The 19,668-nt window shown below is 40.7% G+C and overlaps 1 protein-coding gene and 2 non-coding genes across 5 annotated transcripts; all 3 read right to left on the bottom strand.

Moving 5' to 3' along the window:
* Positions 1 to 7,262: 7,262 nt before the first annotated feature.
* On the bottom strand, positions 7,263 to 9,527 carry LOC134874541 (golgin subfamily A member 6-like protein 26). Of its 3 annotated transcripts, XM_063898585.1 has the most exons (4): positions 8,584 to 9,527; positions 8,147 to 8,429; positions 7,672 to 8,013; positions 7,263 to 7,568 (listed from the first exon to the last, which is right to left on the bottom strand). In XM_063898585.1, the coding sequence occupies exons 1-4, from the start codon at positions 9,144 to 9,146 to the stop codon at positions 7,290 to 7,292; spliced, it is 1,467 nt and encodes a 488-aa protein (XP_063754655.1). In that variant the 5' UTR covers positions 9,147 to 9,527; the 3' UTR covers positions 7,263 to 7,289. The 3 variants fall into 3 exon arrangements, with proteins under 3 accessions (XP_063754655.1, XP_063754671.1, XP_063754663.1); XM_063898601.1 differs by having other exon boundaries at positions 7,263 to 8,013; XM_063898593.1 differs by having other exon boundaries at positions 7,263 to 8,013; positions 8,147 to 9,527.
* A 9,481-nt stretch (positions 9,528 to 19,008) lies between these two features.
* trnaf-gaa (transfer RNA phenylalanine (anticodon GAA)) lies at positions 19,009 to 19,081 on the bottom strand. Its single transcript has one exon. It is a non-coding gene; the product is annotated as a tRNA-Phe (tRNA).
* A 423-nt stretch (positions 19,082 to 19,504) lies between these two features.
* trnaf-gaa (transfer RNA phenylalanine (anticodon GAA)) lies at positions 19,505 to 19,577 on the bottom strand. Its single transcript has one exon. It is a non-coding gene; the product is annotated as a tRNA-Phe (tRNA).
* Between the last annotated feature and the right edge of the window lie 91 nt (positions 19,578 to 19,668).

Here is a 19,668-nt window from a genome sequence, read left to right on the forward strand (position 1 = left end):
CTCAAACTTCTGGTAGTACAGGATGTTATTGTTTTTAGCCTCTAGTAGCATGTAGCTAAAGGAAGATTGAGTGTGTGAGTATAATAACAATGATACGTGGATATACATACTGTATTATTGTGTGTTAAATTATGTAACAATCCCAATGAATGTCAGATTAATTACGTGACCGAAGATAATATGAGAGAATTATTACAGAAGAAGATGACGTAGCCAAATATGTCATGGATCCACCTCCGTTTGCATCAGCCCATAGAAGAGACGGAGATATGCCCATGTGACGGCAGGGGGCCAATAGGATCCGCTAACCAATGAGTGACAATGGGACCGGAGGAACCTTAGAGTAGAAAACAGTTTGAAAAGTTTCAGCCCTTCTTCCCAGAGTTGTGGACTTGAGTCACATGACTTGGACTCGAGTCAGACTGGAGTCATGAATTTGAAGACTTTAAACTTGACTTGACAAAATCTAAAAAGACTTGCACTTTGACTTGGACTTTAACATCAGTGACTCGCATTCGGACTTGGACTCGCCCCTTTTGACTCGAAAAGACTTGCAACTTTCCCCAAATCCAAAGATTAAAAAGTATGTTGACATGGACCGCGCTATCTGTCTTTGAACCTGTGTGCATCTGTGTGCGTAACGTGTGTGGCACGACATCCAATCAAATTAGATCCACGTTGTTTTGATCGGACAGCATCCAACCAATCAAAGTACTGGACAACCAATGAGGCGGAACAAACTATAAGGCGCCAAGTAGGCAACAATGATACCACGGGTAGTTTCGTTTGGATTTAAAAACTTTGAGGTGGTCAACAAAAAAAGAACTGCAGTCTGTAAAACATGCGGGACGAAGATAACAGACAGAGACGCGACAACTTCCAACTTCGTTCGACATTTGAAGTTGCTCAAAGAACGGTCAATGATATCAATGAGACTGTAAACTTCACCTTGGCTATCGAACACGCTAAACGGTATCTCCTGTGGGTTCATTAATGGATAAGTTCACTATTTTGCACTTTGAGCCCCCTTTCTGGGTCGTCTTGGATGAAATAGAAATGTTGACGATTGGTCCAGTCTCCAGCTTTTGACTAATTTGGAATGACCCCCTGCTTCAGAATGGTTGGCTACAGGCATTCATAACATTGTCCTTAAAACAACCCTAAACATTCTTTTTCAAGGATGAGCAACTCACCGAGTGGTAAGTGGTGTTCGTAGTTGTTTTAAAATAATATATTGGCGAAATATTTGGTTTCATCCGTGTTATTTGCTATTGTGGAACTAGCTATGTTTTCAGATACCTCACTGAGTAGGCTATTAACTTCCGCTTGATATTTGGAATACAAAATGGCAAATTAAACACGACAAAAACTGTATTTCGTTAAGACACTCGTTTTGGAGCATCACCACTAACCAGTGAGCACTCGGTGAGTTGCACATCTTTGAAAACGAACGGTTAAGGTTGATTTAAGGACCGCTTTATGAATGCCCTTACATGAAGCATGGGGGACCACTCGTTAAAATGTCGGTGTCAAGCACACTATTTCATCCTAGACAAACCAGAAATGGGGCTCATAGTAATATTGTAAAAGGATAGTTTAGGATTTTTTTAAGCGAGATTGTATGTACTTAGCAGCTAGTCAGTGGATCATACTCAGTAGACTGCTGCCAGCAGCAAAACTAAAGCAAGCCTAATCAATTCAAGGTCAGTTTAATGTACTTTAGATTATAAATATGTGTACCATTTTAGCTTGCTGCCAGACGATTTTTTCCGATAGGAAAACTAAGTATATCTCACTCTCTCCAGCAAACCAGATTCCATTGACAAAAATGGCTATTTTACTTTGCAGCACAAAGGAGTTGCTAGTCTACTGCTGCCTCATTCAGGTTGTTTATGTAATTTGGGTAAATCACAACAAAGCTGAACTATCAACAAAGACATAGAATAGCACAATTAAACTTAATCATTGAGCCAGCAGTAGAGCAGCAGTTCCTGTGTGATGCAGGTAAAATTGCTGTTTTTGCCAATGGAATCAGGTGTGCTGGAGAGAGTGAATTAACAAGCATACTTCAGTTTCCTGTCGGAAAGGGCTGCTTGATGGCAAAGTAAAGCAGGAAAAATATAAATTAATATAGTGTACACTGAAAATGGAAATGTATGTTATCAATGTAATGTTAAAACTAACACAATCTTACAGTATACAATACAATTCATAATCATACAGAAATAAATATTAACACAATGTTAGCATTGATATATGAGGAGATAGTTTCAAATGCAATTTATGTGTGGCTATAAGGGACTTCCTGACATCTGTTTTATATGCTTACCTGTTACAGATTTGAAGAATACCAGATGAGTAGAAGTACATAGATGAACCACAACAGCCTTCAATCTCACAATTCTTGGACAGTCGTATAGCGCATTATAGCATGAGTCATCCACAGCAGAAGGCTATCACCAACGCAATACTGTCCGACTTGATTATTGATTGTAACCTTCCCCTGTCTATTGTGGAATACAAGAGTTTTCGGCACTTTCTGAAAGTAATTGACAGTAAGTACAGCCCAGTGTGTCGCAGAACTTTGAGATCAAAACAGAGAGCCTCGCTGGGGAGAGACGTTCAAGATTAAAAACTCAATTGAGCAACACTCAGCATGTTTCAGTCACTGTGGACATTTGGTCTGACCGAAAGATGAGGGGATTCCTTGGTGTCACTGTCCACTGGATAGAGAAAGAGACAGCTAAAGAGAGGATACAGCTACATACAAATCTCTTGGCCTGCAATCGCTTCAAAGGCTCACACAGCTGAACGAATATGTGACCAATTTGAGTCAATATGCAATGACTACAACATCAAAGATAGATTGGACTACATTATTAGTGACAATGCTGCTAACATGCAAAAGGCATTCACTGTGTGCTTCCCCAGTGAACAAGAGGATGATGACGGAGATCATCTTGATGACCCTGATCTCTGGTGTGACTTAACCCTGGAAGAACAGCAAACGGTAGATGCTGCTATGGCAAAGAAACAGCGCCTGCAGTGTTTTGCGCATACACTTCAGCTGGTGGTGGGAGACGGTTTGAAAGAAACAAAAGTGGCATGTCCTTCTCTTTCCAAGTTATCAAAACTTAGCTCATTGCTGCACACAAGCACAACATTCAAAGATGTGTTTGATAGTGAATTTGGGGAACAGAAAGGCATCCCTCCTGCAGTCAACACAAGATGGAACTCAACACTGAGGCAAGTAAAGGCAGTTCTCCAGTGTGATCATCTAAAGCTCTGCCATTCTAGAAAAGGCTGGGCATACGGAGTTGTCATTCACACCACGAGAGTGGAATCTGTTGAAGGAGTTGGTGGGCATCTTGAAGCCGTTTGGAGAAGCAACTGATTTGACACAGGGAGAGAAGGTTTTCACAATCAGTGCAGTTGTTCCATCCGTCTTGTCCCTCAATCATCACCTTGAGAAGCTGAAGCCTCAAGTTTGTTTCCTGAGCGGCCTGGTCGGAAGTCTCCAGGCATCCCTGAACAAAAGATTTCTTGGGATCTTCCTTAACGGGAAAATGGCCGGGACTCAAGATGGGATCACTGCCCCCTTTTCAGACCCAGTCTACCTCAAAGCAGCCACCTTGGATCCAGCCTTTCCTCTGCTGTGGGTGGAGCACCATGTACTGGTCAATCGTGACATCAAGGCAGAGGTGGCACAACAAGTTAAAGGTAAATATTATTGACTTCAATGCAACTTTCTTTCTCGTAGTCTGATCTTATTGACAGCATCAATAATTGCATTTTTCAGTCTAACACTGTATCACCAACACCAATGGTAATAAGGGCTCTTTTGTTTCTGCTGTTAAAAGTTTTTCCAGAATTGATCCTGCAAGATGCTGCAGAGACTGAGCAACCTGTGCCTCTGGTTGATGAAGAAGAACAAGAGGACCTTGGACAAGGAGAAGGGCTGTTTGCTGCATACCATAAGAGGCAGAAGAAGGGTGTTGGGACCACTCCAGCACTACAGCTAAGTCACTACCTAGACACAGCCGAAGGACAGAACGCCCTTTTGTTCTGGGCACTGAACATGAAGTCTCTTCCTTCACTCTTCTGAGTGGCAACCAGAGTCTTGGCAGTGCCTGCCTCTAGTGCTCCAGTGGAGCGAGTTTTCAGCCATGGTGGCATCATACTACGTCCCCATCGTGCACAAATGACTGACAGACTTTTGGCCAATTTGATCTTTTGCAAATGCAATGCAGCATAGGGCCCTGACATAGAAAAGCACAACTCTGTTCATTGTCATGTTCATGACACTTCACATCTAGTCCCCTTCCAGACACACACACACACACACACACTTTTTTGGGAGTGAGGATATCTTGTATAAAGTGGTGACATGTTTGAAACGGTTAAGGTTACACTTAGGTTTTGAAATGAGTTAAAAAGACTGAAAATATTTTTTATAAAGTGGTAACACATTTGGAAAAGTTACATTCAACTGTTTTTGTGATCCTCCAAATACGTGTTTTAGGGTGAAGACATGTGTTTTAGTTCAAGGCTATATTTAAGTTTTAAGGTGAAGAGTGTTTTGCAAAAATGAGGATCTTCTGAGACAGTTATAGTGCAATAAGCAATGGAAATACAATGTCAGCACTTTCTGTGGAAATTACATTTGCCTTTGTTTATTTCAAATGTGTTTGAACAATGTTCCTGGTTTGATAAATACATACAGATCTTAAAAGCATACATGATTTGTGTCAATATTATTTCTCCGTTGTTAAAAGGACTCGAAAGGACTTGAGACTCGGGACTTGCTTGTCTTGACTCGGGAATTGACTCGGGACTTGAAAGCAAAGACTTGAGACTAACTTGTGACTTGCAAAACAATGACTTGGTCCCACCTCTGCATCTTCCTACGACGCTGTAGACAGCTAACCACTTGAAAGTGGCCTGTGGACCAGTTAAATAGGAGAAGACCTCGGCCGAGTGTCCATTGTAAACTTATCATATCATTTGTGTTAATAAATCCTGTTAAATTTAGAGAAGTCTCTTAGATTCCTATAGACATATAGAAATTAGAATCCAACAGCAGGGAGCAAGCACAAAACAATCTAGTAATCTCTTTTAAATAATATTACTGTAAGGGAATATTTTGTGTAAGTTTATAAATCTTTAGCTCATTTGCATCTCTTCTCTCTGTCCTCCTTTGACCTGGCTCTACGGCCTTGCAGGTGCTGTTATTTTCATTAAGGAGGGGCAGCCTGGGCTTTCGAAGCCTTGTTGTTCCCACAGTGGGTACAAGCTCAAGCTGACCTAAGATTGGCTTTATTGTTTAGGGACAGCTAGCGCCAGTTTATCTGGACACAGATTCCACGGTAAACATCTTATCTTTACCTAGATGACAGTTAAAGTTAAACATATTGTCCAAACTTGTTTAGTCTGCTGCTGTGAGAATGTTGGTTATCCATTTGGAACTAGTTAAAACCTCTTCCTATTGTCGAGATCTTCAGAATTGGTTTGGCAACCGCTGTGGGAACTCGTGTCTACAGTAAATGTCTTGTCAATTCTCCGGCCGTAACTCCGAATAAACCCAACAGTGTTTTGCCATCAAGTTCCTGCTCTCCAGTGTCTCTCTGAGTTTCGTCTCCATTGCTTCAGAAGTTTCCACCACAATTACTACAGAGTTTGGTCTTACTGATTTATGGAGGGATAGCCTAACAATGCAAAAACGACAGATTATACATTGTATTCGAATCCTCATGGAAGCTATTCTAGGATCGATTTTTTTATATATCAAAACAGCCTATACACAAGGTACTGAAATGTGGTATAGAAAATATAACTATAAGTGATCATTCACCTGTCACACTAACTATAGATTTGGGAAGTGACCCCCTTTTCAGATACTACAGAATGAATGTATCAATTCTGTCTAACGAAAATGTGGTCAGAGAAATAAAGAAGGAGGCAGGAAAAGCGGTGATACGAGGGAAAATAATAGAAATAACTTCTAGATTGAGAAAAGCTAGGCTAAAGAAACAAAGAGAATTAGAGAAGGAACTTAAAAGAACATCAGATAATAACTCGATATTTCGAGTTAAAAACAACCAGAGACAAATTGGATGAACTCTTAACATTTAAAGCGGAAGGGTCCCTACGTTTTACTAGCCAGAGATATTCAGAGCCTGTTGTTTACTAGCATTTCAACTTAGAAAGGCCCAGACAAATAAAACAATTTAAAAAATAAAACATCCCACATCTAAACAAACTATGGTAAAACCCAAAGAAATTGCAGAAGCCTTTGCGGATTATTGTTAAAATGTATATGACGACTCTGAAGCTAATCTCAATGTTAGTGAAACACAAACTTTCCTTAAATTGTTTTATTTACCAACCCTGTCAAAAAAAAGAAGAGGCATCTGAAATTATTCATCCAATTTCTACACAGGAAATATTGGAAGCTATAAGAACTCTTAATGATAATAAATCACCTGGGACGGATGGGTTTCCAGAAGAGGTTGTTTTTTTAGAGGGGAGATTACACCTGTGTTACGTAAAATGTTTAATTATGCTCTAACATCTGGGAACCCACCTAAATCATGCTTTAAAGCATAGTTCACCAACAGGCGGACTGCAGTCCGGGTCCGGACCCTGACGCCGACCTATACGGACCCGGACCTATAATCAATACATTACAGTTTTTCTCTATTGCTTAAACACATTTTGTGATACTGCCCTCACTTTTCACAAAACTCTAAACACAAAACACTTTTCTAAAGCTACGTACACACAACCTCACAGTCTCTTTTCAAAACCAACCCATCACACCAAAACAGTTGCTCATATGCTCAAAACCAACCCATCACACCAAAACAGTTGCTCATATGCTCAAAACCAACCCATCACACCTAAACAGTGGCTCATATGCTCAAAAGCAAACTTTGACACCACAATACCACTCAAGGCCTGCAAAAATGTAAACACTACTGAGCATCATTAACCACGTTACCCAAAAAATTGAAAACACCATTTTCAGTGTGAGACTTCTTTTTTTACAGTTTCACAACTGCCAGGATGCATTTGAGCAACCCTTATTTATTCTCAAATATGTATTGGGCATTTACTATAGATTTGTGCATTTCATAGGAATAATGAATAATACATAAAATGCAGTAATATCACAACGTAATGCAGAAAATGAGTACTGTAAACTCCATGGAGGATCCATTACACACAATAGATAAAGTACAGTAACAATTGAAAACACAATGTTCAGGGTGCGATCTCTTTTATTAGGCCTACGTTGTACATGTAAATTGACACAGTATGTTGACACTGCAATCATTGGGCGGCATCACGTCGTCGGACTGGGTCGGGCCACAGTACCTCATCCACGTCACAGGCAATATTGTCCATAGCCAAACATCGTGGGAAGAATGCCCTGGCATGCCGCACCCAGCCTTGGAACGCCTCCACAGCCACATCATCACAGGCCAGGTCCATAGCCCTGAGAAGGTTCTCTCTGGTGTACGGTTGGCGGTCATAGACCTTCCACCGCCATGATGAGAAGAACTCTTCTATTGGGTTTAGGAATGGAGAGTAGGGTGGCAGACACACATTAATAAATTGCTGGTTGATGTTAAACCACTCTCTGACCTGGATGCTGCGATGGAAACTAACATTGTCCCAGAAGATGACATATATGGGAAGATCAGCCGGCCCAGGATTCTGCTGGTCGTTCGGGTGGTCATGGTCATGCAAAACTTCTCTGAGCTCTCCTAGGAAGGTGAGGAGACGCTCAGTGTTGTAGGCACCAAGTTCAGCATGCCGGTGGAGAAGCCCTCTAGAACTCATGGCAGCGCAGAGGGTGATGTTTCCTCCACGTTGGCCGGGCACATCAACGATAGCTCTCTGTCCTATGATGTTACGGCCTCTCCTCCTCCTTTTTGTGAGGTTGAAGCCAGCCTCATCCACAAATATAAATTCATGGGGTCTGGCCATGGACTCCAACTCGAAGATCCTCTGTGGAAACAAATAGCGTTTTCAGGTGTTCAGAAAGACAGTCAATACAGCACATTACAGTACGATAGTATAGTATTGTATGTTACATGTAAGTACTGTAGGCCACCGTGTACATAGATTTTACTGTACTTACTTGCACATACTGGTGACGGAGGTGCTTTATTCTGTCAGAGTTGCGCTCAAAGGGTACCCTATAGGCCTGCTTCATGCGTACTCTCTGGCGCTTGAGGACTCTGTCTATGGTTGTCAGGCTAACATCGTCAATGTTCGGAAAGTTCATATTGTCACCAATGATCCTCTCCCGTATCTCCCGTAGTCTCAGCACATTGTTCTCCCGAACCATATCCACAATGACGACCTCTTGGGCTGGTGTGAATCTGGAAGCCCTCCCACCTGCATATGGCAATCTTTCAACTCTAGAGAAACAGTCATTTGGTCAGAAATGGTCCTTGCAGTACACACTTTTACTGTAACCATTATTGCACTTGTCTGTATGTAGGTGCACTCCACTATACTACTGTATACTGTAAACATCTAGTGTAGTGACTAAAAAAATAGTACATACAGTACCTGTTGTGTTCTCTGAAGGCCCGAATAATGGTGGCCACTGAGAATCGGCTTAGGTTTGGTTGGACTCGTTGTCCAGCTTCGGTCATTGTCATGCCGTGGACAATGACGTGGTCAATGACCGTTGCTCTCATTTCATCTGTGATGAAGATGCGTTGTCTTGCTCGCCCTCCTTCTCCTCTCCCTCCTTGGCCTGCTCCTCTACCTCCTTGACCTGCTCCTCTCCCTCCTTGGCCCGCTCCTCTACCTCCTTGACCTGCTCCTCTCCCTCCTTGGCCCGCTCCTCTACCTCCTTGACCTGCTCCTCTCCCTCCTTGGCCCGCTCCTCTACCTCCTTGACCTGCTCCTCTCCCTCCTTGGCCCGCTCCTCTACCTCCTTGACCTGCTCCTCTCCCTCCTTGGCCCGCTCCTCTACCTCCTTGACCTGCTCCTCTCCCTCCTTGGCCCGCTCCTCTACCTCCTTGACCTGCTCCTCTCCCTCCTTGGCCTGCTCCTCTCCCTCCTCTGACAAAAACTCCTCTCCCTCCTCTGGCACGAACTCCTCTTCTTCTTCCTTGATCATCCATTTTTGTTTGGAACCTTCAGCAAACTGACTTATATAGGTGTGGTCACATCATTTGCAATAGGTGTTTTCAATTATGAGTCGTTGTGTTTACTGAATTACACCAGGTGTGTTCATTGTGTTCAGGTTTTGCTGACTGTGTGTGGCATTTTGCATCACATGAGCTTCACAATGCATATTTGAGCAGAGATATATGCTAAATGTGTTTTAGCAAGGCAAAATGTGTTTAGAGTTTTGAGAAAAAGGGGATGGGTTTTGTGAACAGTGTCTACAGGTGAATTGTGTTTTTGGTTGTGGCAAATGGGGGGTAGTTTTACTAAATGTGTTTAGGCAACTGGTCATTTGGTTTAGAGTACTGGGTTTTGTGTCTTAGCAATCGAGAAAAACTGTAATAAGGGATTTTTATTTTGACGGGGCAATTCCATTTTAACCGGCGCCAACAAGGGGAGAAAGAGAGCGATACAGGGAGATAAACACAAGAAGACGAGACAAGTTAGCGGGAGACAGAGAGAGAAGGCGGAGAGACAGAGAAGACGGAGAGACGAGTGATGGGAGAGACGAGTTATCGGGAGACGGAGAAGACGGAGAGACGAGTGAGGGGAGAGACGAGTTAGCGGGAGACGGAGAAGACGGAGAGACGAGTTAGCGGGAGAGCGAAAACGGAGAGAAGAGTGAGGGGAGAGACAAGTTAGCAGGAGACAGAGAGAGAAGGCGAAGAGAAGAGTGAGTGGAGAGACGAGCTAGTGGGAAACAGAGAGAGAAGGTGAAGAGAAGAGTGAGTGGAGAGATGAGTTAGCGGGAGACAGAGAGAGAAGGCAGAGCGACGAGTGAGAGGAGAGACGAGTTAGCGGGAGAGAGAAGACGGAGAGAAGAGTGAGGGGAGAGCCGAGTTAGTGGGAAACAGAGAGAGAAGGCGGTGAGTGGAGCACCAATGAGCACCTTCACATGTGTATGAGAATGGACAGGCTAGAGCTCAGTCCTCTCACTGAACTAAAGACAGGCAGTGAGGGAGTGGGATATAAGAGGGACAGAAAGACAAACCTTAAAACTGTTCCATTGTTATGATGTGTTCAGACTGATATGTTCTATAATTGGCTGAAACTGTTAAGATGTGAAAGTTAACAAAGAGAAAGGGAAACTCAAGCTGCTGCTGCTCTTTAATTAATCTTTCTAAATTAAGCTCTTTTAAGATGCACACATTTTCAAAAGCTATTTTATTTAATTTATATTTTTAATTTAAAATGCAGCCCGAGGGGAACATTAAACACATCTACAGTATTATACTGTATATCTGTATAGTTCAAGGGACAATACATTTTGTTGTTTTTAATTGTACTTTGTTTGTTTGATGAGACAGTCAGTTGTTAATTACATGCAGACATTGATACAGCTACTAGGTCACAGCTAATGTATATCACACTCATTCTACACGACATTATACAAAGGCATTTAAAAACAGTCATTTAAGAGCAAAGATAATGAAATACGCACCACAGGTATAAAATACATGAATGAAAGTTACAGTGCAGAATAAAAGTCACAGCTATATGGCTAGTTTAAGCTAACAGCTAACAACCCTTAGCATGATTTTAGCGCTAGTTTCATGTCGAATTGTTGTAATTTTTACTGAAAATATGATCATGTTAATGTTCCATTCTGAATTGATTTAGGGCGATGGTGCAGTTGAGTCAGCAGCCAGAAACCTGGTGTCTTTGCTGCCTAACACTATGGCTGCAAGCGGCTCAGGAAGGCCGACAGAGACAGAGCCTCCTGCACCTAGAAATGTAGGGCTAACAGTGCCGCAAGAGATGGCAAGGTCTGTAATCGTTTAAGCTAACAGCTAACAACCCTTAGCATAATTTTAGCTAGTTTCATGTTGAATTGTTGGAATTCAACTTTTTAAATGTTATTATTGAATCATATTTCAGAAATACCTTGTTAGTTATCTGTATTATAGGGTTGTAGGATTAACATTTTATTTATTCTTATCTTGAGACACCGGCTGTTGTGTGACTAAGGAAAGTTTGACTCATCCTTCTCTAGCAATCCCAGCTGACACAACATCAGACAATGTCGAATGAACAGCAACACCAAAATGTCACAGCAAGGCCACATGTAAGAAGTTTTTGATTTAGTTGTATACTGTGTCTTATGAACCTTATGAAATTGTGTTTGTATGTTTGTCTGTACATTATTAGCTTGTGAACTAGCTATCTTGGTAGGTTGCTAACACTATCTAATTTAAAGTTATGTGAAAAAAGCTATAGTATAAAGTTAAAGCCTGAAAAAGGAACTTTGGCGATATATCGGTTAAATATAAAATATAATTGATCAACTACACATACAAACCCAAAGTACAAGCTCATGCTGACCTAAGATTGGCTTTATTGTTTAGGGACGGCTATGAGAACGTGAAGTGCCTGTTATGCGAAACACTTTGATGCTTAGACTAAACCAAAAGGAACATGGATTTGGAAAATGTACAATTTTTAACATGACTGTAAAATAATGAATTACATTTGACATTACTCTCTTTATTAGAATTAGATTTGGTTTAAGTAGAACATATACAAGTATTTGGCTCGCTACACAAAGTGATAATGATCTCTGGCTGTTATGATTTGGAAGATTCATAAAAAGTTTAGGCCTGTGGAGAGGCCATTGGATAACAAAAATATATTTACCTTTATCCTTTAATTACTTATTTTTAAGAGATTGCAAGATTAGACTTTTTCAAGAATTAGTCAATTCATTTAATGACAATAATAACACTGACATAAGATTGATAAAGTGCTTTTCCTACACTTAGTGACTTTATTTTATTTGTTATAAATTGTTGATATGGTGCCGTTTATTTAGATCTACTGTTAAAATGTTGCACTCAAAAAACACACATTTTGAAGTATATATATTGATCCTTGCTTTCACCAGGGAGCTTACAGCTTTAGTTATTTTCTTTTTTCTAAGATTGGTTAAAGTATTCTGAATGATGAATTATAATTAACTCTCTGAATTACATTTAAGTCTAAGGCGACCAAATGTGTTGATATGAGAAACAATTTCAAGCATTTTAATATAGAATGTTAAACTATATTCAAACTAATTGAACTTTAACTTATATTAATTATCTGATTCCAGTGGCCAGTTGGAACAGATAATCAACAAAGTTTACATTTTGCAGCAACAGGGCAAAATGTGTCTACACTGATTCCTATTCTGTCTGAATCTAGTTCTGTCAGCTTTGGAATCTGTTCAATACATAAAGTCTATCATTATTACCACACAATATATAGACTAAGAACAAGTGGAAAATAAAATAATATAAAATTGACATATGACAGATTTTGCAACCCTGGTCTCCTCATTTGCCTCTGAGGCCCTCAGGGTGCAGGACGGGTCACAGTTCTTTACAAAAAGTCACAAACATAACTTAGGACGGGGCCTCACAAGGCTTTAAAGTCAACATCTTAAAACTGATTCTCAGAGCAATTTAATCTAATTTTCTTCTTACATCTGGACTGATTTATTATTAGTGGTTACAAGTCATGCACGAGACGGCAGTTAGACAAACCAACATAGACCCCCAATACAAACAATCAGACAAACAAACATGAACTCTCAATAAACCACAGTGTGTCAGCAAGTTCACTCAGCTCAATTTGATCAAATGTAAGGTGTTTCAGTGGGGGCATGGTGGGCCAGATAAACTGGCGCTAGCTGTCCCTAAACAATAAAGCCAATCTTAGGTCATCATGAGCTTGTACCCACTGTGGGAACAACAAGGCTTCAGAAGCCCAGGCTGCCCCTCCTTAATGAAGATAACAGCACCTGCAAGGCCGTAGAGCCAGGTCAGAGGAGGACAGAGAGAAGAGATGCAAATTACAAGTTTACACAAAATATTCCCTAACATTATTAACAACTGTCCATTTTGTAGTTTTAGAGAGACTGTTTTCCATGTTTTTACAGAGTGCCAGAGACTCACGGGTTTCTTCTCTCTTTTAACATCGGGTTTTAGTCTTTTTAGTATAGCTTTTACCGAGAGCGTGTTTATCATGGGAGCTCCATATAGAAAGATGGGAGGGAGAAGTGGCAGCTCCTAAACTACCTCTGTGGTGAAGCAAGTAGGAAAAACAGAGTGGAAAACAGAAAAGGACAAGAAGCAAAAGCGATCTTGCTGTGCAACATCAGAGCCAGACTCTGGCTAGAACATCATTTTTATAAACATATCGGAGACTTTTTTTAAACAACGTTGGTGTTACAAAGATATTGTATGTTCCGTTGCCAATGAAGATTTGCACTTTGCACAAGTTATTATGACCTTGTTTTTTTATTTATTTATTTTAAGTAAATTGATTTTATTGCACAAGTGTGTCACCACATTACATTAGCCCTCCACCAGTCATACAGAACATGGCAGGATGGTCAAATAATTACAAAAGCTGTAGTTTTCTAAAAGTGTGTGCATATAGAATGTCCTGACAAACTGTTCTCATGTTGTATAAAACATTAATAAGGCTTGAAACTAAACATGATATGGGCCCCAGGATAGCTAACTACCTGAAGAACTGATGGACAACTGGGGTGCATTTCTTCACGTATTACTGTATTTTACTTCACTGACCAAAGAAAACCGAAGTGCTTCAGGAATGGTTTGAGCAACACGACAACTAGTTCAAAGTGTTTGACTTGGCCTCCAAATTCCCGAGATCTCAATCCTTCGAGCATATGTGGGATGTGCTGGATAAACAAGTCAGATCCATGGAGGCCCCACCTCATCACTTACGACACCAAAATTATCTTATATGTACAAAAACGGGATAAAATATGAACCATAATAAATGTATGGAAATAAGTCTATAAAGATCCATTCTGCCTATCGAGTACTTCTACTTGACATAACGTTAAGTACATTCAGCTGATAATTTTTCTGTACTTTATATACTTCTGGTATGGGTCAATTTGCAGTATTGTACTTTTACTATTTGCACTTTAAGTCTATTATATTCCTAATACTTTTGTACTTTTACCTAATCGGGACTATTTCTTGTAGTGGAGTATTTTAAGACCATAGTATTTGTACTTTTACTTAAGTAATAGATTACGTCTCCCAACACTGATTATATAATTAAAACTCAGCCCTAACTAGGAGATGCTCACACTCCAGCTGCGCCTTAGGTCAAAATATTTATACAGTATATATACACGTATATGTATTTGAAGTGTTAAAGGAAGAGTTGTAACAATCCTTGGTAAAATATTCCTCAACAACTGTGCCTAGAGCAGACCCATCGGGAATGTCACGTCTTTTGAATACAGAACCTAAAATGTATGCTGCAGAGAGCCCCATCTGACTTGTCCTTCATTTAAATAAGAGTACTCAGTAGAATTCTGATCGTGTCACAACTGACTGAAATCAGTGTAGTTCCCAATGGCTTTTCCTTTCCTCTCCTCACACTCCCTAAAGATGTTTCTCTCATCGAAACTCATTGTTGTTCTGATAGTCATGCACACGGTACTCTTATCGCTGTTTCTCACACAAACACATGAATACATGTCACAAAGGTCAGCCAGAAAACCAGTTTATGCATGTTGATTTATAATATACCAATATGAGATGTTATGTGTCTTAAATAGCATGAATGCTTGGAAAAGGAACGACAGACTGTCAGGAGAACGAGTTGTTAGATCTAACGCTCTCAGTAACAAGCATGCAGGAAGGAAGAGCGTTCTGGAAACTGGAGGCGCTTGCAGACCTCGTCTCTATCTCTTCTCAGTCAGACACCCGAGAGTTTTGGGTTGGTTCCCTGGGCTCTGAAACTGGCAGTCATTAGGAGTCAGACACTTGAGAGCCTCATAGAAAGGTTGACTAGGTTAACTTTACATTTGTCATTCCCTCTCTGTCTTCCCATATCTGTTTTTCTAACCTTTTCAGTCTTAAAACTCTTCTTTGCTTAGTGTATGGATGTCCTCTCACATCACTGTTGGGAAACACATAGACACACTGATCCAACACACCTGTTAATGCTGAGCATGTTCTACAACTCAACTCTATTGCATGCTGAACACTAATTCGTTCACATCAACTTTTCACAATTTCCTTTTTTTGGTCACAGAGAACAAGGGATCTGCCTACTTTACAGCAAGGACCGGGAATGGCAGTAGACAGGAATAGCTTTCAGTTCCCTTCCATGCTTACTACTAGCCCTGTGACAAATAAGCTTAGTGTTCTACAACCAGCAGAAACTAGAGCTTCTTTCTGCTTTTTTCTTTGTCACTGTCTGGAACATTGGCTGGTCTCAGACAGAGGTCTGTCACACGTCTTGAAGTCTCTCTTTTGGAAGAGAGAAATGCCAGGAGGTGAGAGTGCAAGGGAGAGACAACTTTTATTGACGATCAATAGCTAGGATAATTAAGTCTCAGAAGAGGATTACTACCACAAACATTGATGTGGAGTGTCATGTCATTATTTTGGCAATCCAAAACATGACATGTACAACAGATTACAACACCACAGTTGAAGATTGTATTATACTGGATCCTGGATCAAAGAAAGTGTCTTCCACAGAGACTCATGATGGAACAGCCCAAACCCTTCAGGGCGGACTGTTCTTAATCGTGAAAATCTTAGCACCAAATTATTTTTCTTTTCAGCACCTTCAACAAAATTGAATACAACAAAATCGATGCGTTATGCATGCAGGAGCGCTGATCCCTTCATGAGAAAAGCTCAGTTTATATCTTGGCTATAAAGTCATTGCTTGATGAAGGATAAAAAACTTGAAAAACCTTATCAAAGATGAAAAGATCTTCTCTCATTTCAGAGTTCCTGAAATTAACTAGAACCCTGTGACTTCCATCGTAGGCAGCTACAGTCCCACCATCACTAGCCCTGAAGATAAGGTCGCCAAGGTTGACACCTCTCTCAATGTCCAAGCAATCTCGCGTAAAACCTTCAATGATTCATCCCTGTGTTTTTTTTTTTGTTACAATCACTGCCAGTACAACAGATGTTGTAGTGGTAAATAAATAGTCCACAAAAGTGTTTGTTTAGAGGTAACCCGCATACCTAGATTTTTTGCCAGGTGGAAGTCTTCATTGTCAATGACATTACATACCAACTATCAAGAAGCCTAGATGCTGCAGCCTACCTTTGACATGTAGTATCTGTAGAGATAGCGCTAAACCCGTCTACCTGTTTGGATGAAAACAGCCACACAAAAAAAGCTGTCTTCCAAAGAAGAATCAGAAGGTTAGAATGGACAAAGAGCTTTGAGAACCTCATTGGTGTCCCAGGAGGGAGGATACAGGATACAACTCCATCTCACCCATCTTTAAAATGTTGCAGCCAGAGGATGAGCCCCTGCAATCAAACCCTAAACATCACCTTCTTCATGAACAGTAGAGACTGCTGGCAGGAGCCCCTTAATTACATTCTTCCCGACCCAGGGAAAAAGACTGGAAGAAGGACAGATTAACGGAGATCTGGGCAACAGAGTTTCCCTTAAAAGTTTTTAGGATTTGGAGCAATTTTTCCTTTACATAACATTAAATCATATTTCCTTTAGGTGACAGTTCTATCCAAAGCGACTTACAATAAGTGCATTCTACTGTTTTGAAACAAACTAAGAAATAAGAATCCTGCATGTACATTACCTATCTTTAAGCAAAACCATTGTTGGTGCAGAGCTACTGCATTGGCTTCAATTTAAGCCAAACAGTTCTAAGTGCTTGAAGACAAATTTGTTTTTGTTGGCAAAGGTGTAGTATAAACAGGTATGTTATATTGTGCCATGGAAAATGTGTGGACTTTTTGCTGTCATGATTATCAATGGGGAGCTTGTTTCACCATTTTTGAGCCAGGATCGTAACCAGGCCTGTTTTTGTTGATGGGGGATTCCTGAGTGCAACTCGCAGTGAGGGTGGAGCAAGCCGATTGGCTGATGCAGAGCAATGTGCATGTGCTGGAGTGTATGTAGTCTCTGACTTGTGGAAATGTACTCATCGTTTCAGCACATTATACTTTTAATTGGATTCTGAAGATGTTTATAGGTCCCACTCAGCAAATGTTCCAATGTTGATATGTGTCGATATTGTCATTGCAGCACAAAGTTTGACAACTCATAAAGCTGGCTCTGGGTCTGGTGAGCAGGGTCTGACTCACATCAACACACACCGGTGGTTTTTACACTCATCATTATCACTAGTTCAGTTTACACTGACAGTTTTGTTGACAGTTTCCACATTTCCACATTAACACCATGTCAAAATGTCCCAGTCAGAGCTAAGATTGGAAGCTAGCATCACCAAGCTTAATATAACGCTGGATATTGGAGCTGAAATGCAAAATAATGTGATGATTCTGTCACTTCATAAAATTCCTTCCATTTACACGATGCTCAATGTGTCCAGTCAGAATTTTATATTGAACATATCATTAAGACATCATATCAAACTAGTCTAAAAACATTCACAGAGACACAACCCTGGCTTTTCGGTTAATGTGATGGTATCCAGCACAAACAGAGCTATGTCATGTTTCTGGCTACAGTACCAAACTCCTATTTATTTTGGGTGTCATCATTTTTTTATAATTGTATGTCTGTGGTATCTATTCAATTATTGTAACTTAAAAAAAAGAACCAGGTACATGTTGAGCACAATGTGCGTTAACTTTTGCGGCCCATCCTAGATTCAGAACTACTCCTTTGTTGGAAGGTGGTCCCAGTTACACCTCAACAAAAAAACGACTATTTGATATCCTGGCTCCAAAATGGAGTCAGAGTGACTAAAAATCTATGCATCTTCTGTAGCAGACTGAAAACACACCTGGTTTTTCACTTCACCTTGCCCAAAAAAAAAAGAATGTACGTAGGTCAATAGTTTTGCTTATTTGGATCTCATGTACCTGCAGGATTCTTGCAATTTTGAGTTTGAAGTTATTAACAATTGTAAGTTGCTTTGGATAAACGCTTCAACAACAGTACATTTAATCTAATGTTATGTAACATCAATGTAAAATGTAAATTAATATAACTCGGTGGACATAAGTCTGATTTACTTCACACATTTATGGACACATATTTACAGAAATGAGGTAAACTCCAACAAGGACGTTTGCCAGAATGGTCACACATTTATGTAATAAAATAAATGCAGAGGATGTTGCAGTCTCCGCAATCTAGTCTCTTCCTGCACTGACTCAAGCTTGTCAGGATACTGTACTACTACCTCTGAGTCATCATTTTTAACCATTGAGCAACTTGATACTCCTGCTGCCAAAACCAGGGATTGAACCAGGGACCTTTAGATCTTCAGTCTAATGCTCTCCCAACTGAGCTATTTCAGCTCAAATCCATCCATCCATCCATCCATCTTCTCCCGCTTATCCGTCAGGGTTGCAGAGGTAACAGCTCCAGCAGAGAGCCCCAAACTTCTCTTTCCCTGGCCACATCAGCCAGCTCTGACTGGGGGATTCCAAGGCGATCCCAGGCCGGCGAATCCCATTTTGGCCGCTTGTATCCGCGATCTCATTCTTTCGGTCATGACCCATCCTTCATGACCATAGGTGAGGGTAGGAACGAAAATTGTCGGGTTCAGGAGTTCCTTCCACCGCCCTAACACCCTATCAGTTGAGTTCAACAGCCTCCCATCCTTACTGTACACAGATTGGATGGTTCCCTGCTTCCGCCTCCTGAGGTGTCGCACGGTTTTCCAGAACAACTTCGGTCTGACACAGTTAGCTACCTGCTACCCAGGTCAAACAAGCTGCATTTAGGTATTTGGTAGAACACTTGCAAGTGGACAACCTTAGACACATCATTAATTTTAGCCATATAGAAACTTGTCCTCCAAAGTAATTTTCCTGCTGCCGAAACCAGGGATCGAACCAGGGACCTTTAGATCTTCAGTCTAACGCTCTCCCAACTGAGCTATTTCGGCTCAAATCGAAGAAGAAAACACAAGTACAACAAAGCAACATCTGGTAGAAATTACTGACTTTTCAGAAAGTACAACAACCTTTAAATACTAGGAAGCAGTTGAGCCTTCACTTAGCAGCTGAGTAGTTTACCTGCAGTTCACGAAGCAAATGTAAGAAATTTTGAGATGTACAACTTAAAAGTAAGTCATTCGGGACTGTCTTCTTTCAGCTCTAACATTTTTGGGCCAATGCTGTACGAATTCACAACCTTGTAGTCAACAAGCATAACCAGTGAGAAGATTGTCCGACATAGTTAGTTACCTGCTACCCAGGTCAAACAAGCTGCATTTAGGTATTTGGTAGAACACTTGCTTTTTGACAACCTTAAACACATCATTATTTTTAGCCATAGAGAAACTTGTCCACCAAATTAATCTTCCTGCTGCCGAAACCAGGGATCGAACCAGGGACCTTTAGATCTTCAGTCTAACGCTCTCCCAACTGAGCTATTTCGGCTCAAATTGAAGAAGAAAACACACGTACAACAAAGCAACATCTGGTAGAAATGACTGACATTTCTGAACGTACAACAAACGTTTAAATACTA

This window comes from Eleginops maclovinus, chromosome 2 (genome assembly GCF_036324505.1).
Source record: "Eleginops maclovinus isolate JMC-PN-2008 ecotype Puerto Natales chromosome 2, JC_Emac_rtc_rv5, whole genome shotgun sequence".
Classification (NCBI taxonomy): domain Eukaryota; kingdom Metazoa; phylum Chordata; class Actinopteri; order Perciformes; family Eleginopidae; genus Eleginops; species Eleginops maclovinus.

Bases quoted from the DNA above. Each gene is read 5' to 3' on its own strand.
- LOC134874541 (XM_063898585.1), bottom strand. From the start codon at position 9,146: ATGGATGATCAAGGAAGAAGAAGAGGAGTTCGTGCCAGAGGAGGGAGA. The intron at 8,430-8,583 runs GTACTGTATGTA...CTGTTTCTCTAG, and splicing joins GCCTTCAGAGAACACAACAG to AGTTGAAAGATTGCCATATG. The intron at 7,569-7,671 runs GTTAGTTTCCAT...TAAACCCAATAG, and splicing joins ATGTCATCTTCTGGGACAAT to AAGAGTTCTTCTCATCATGG.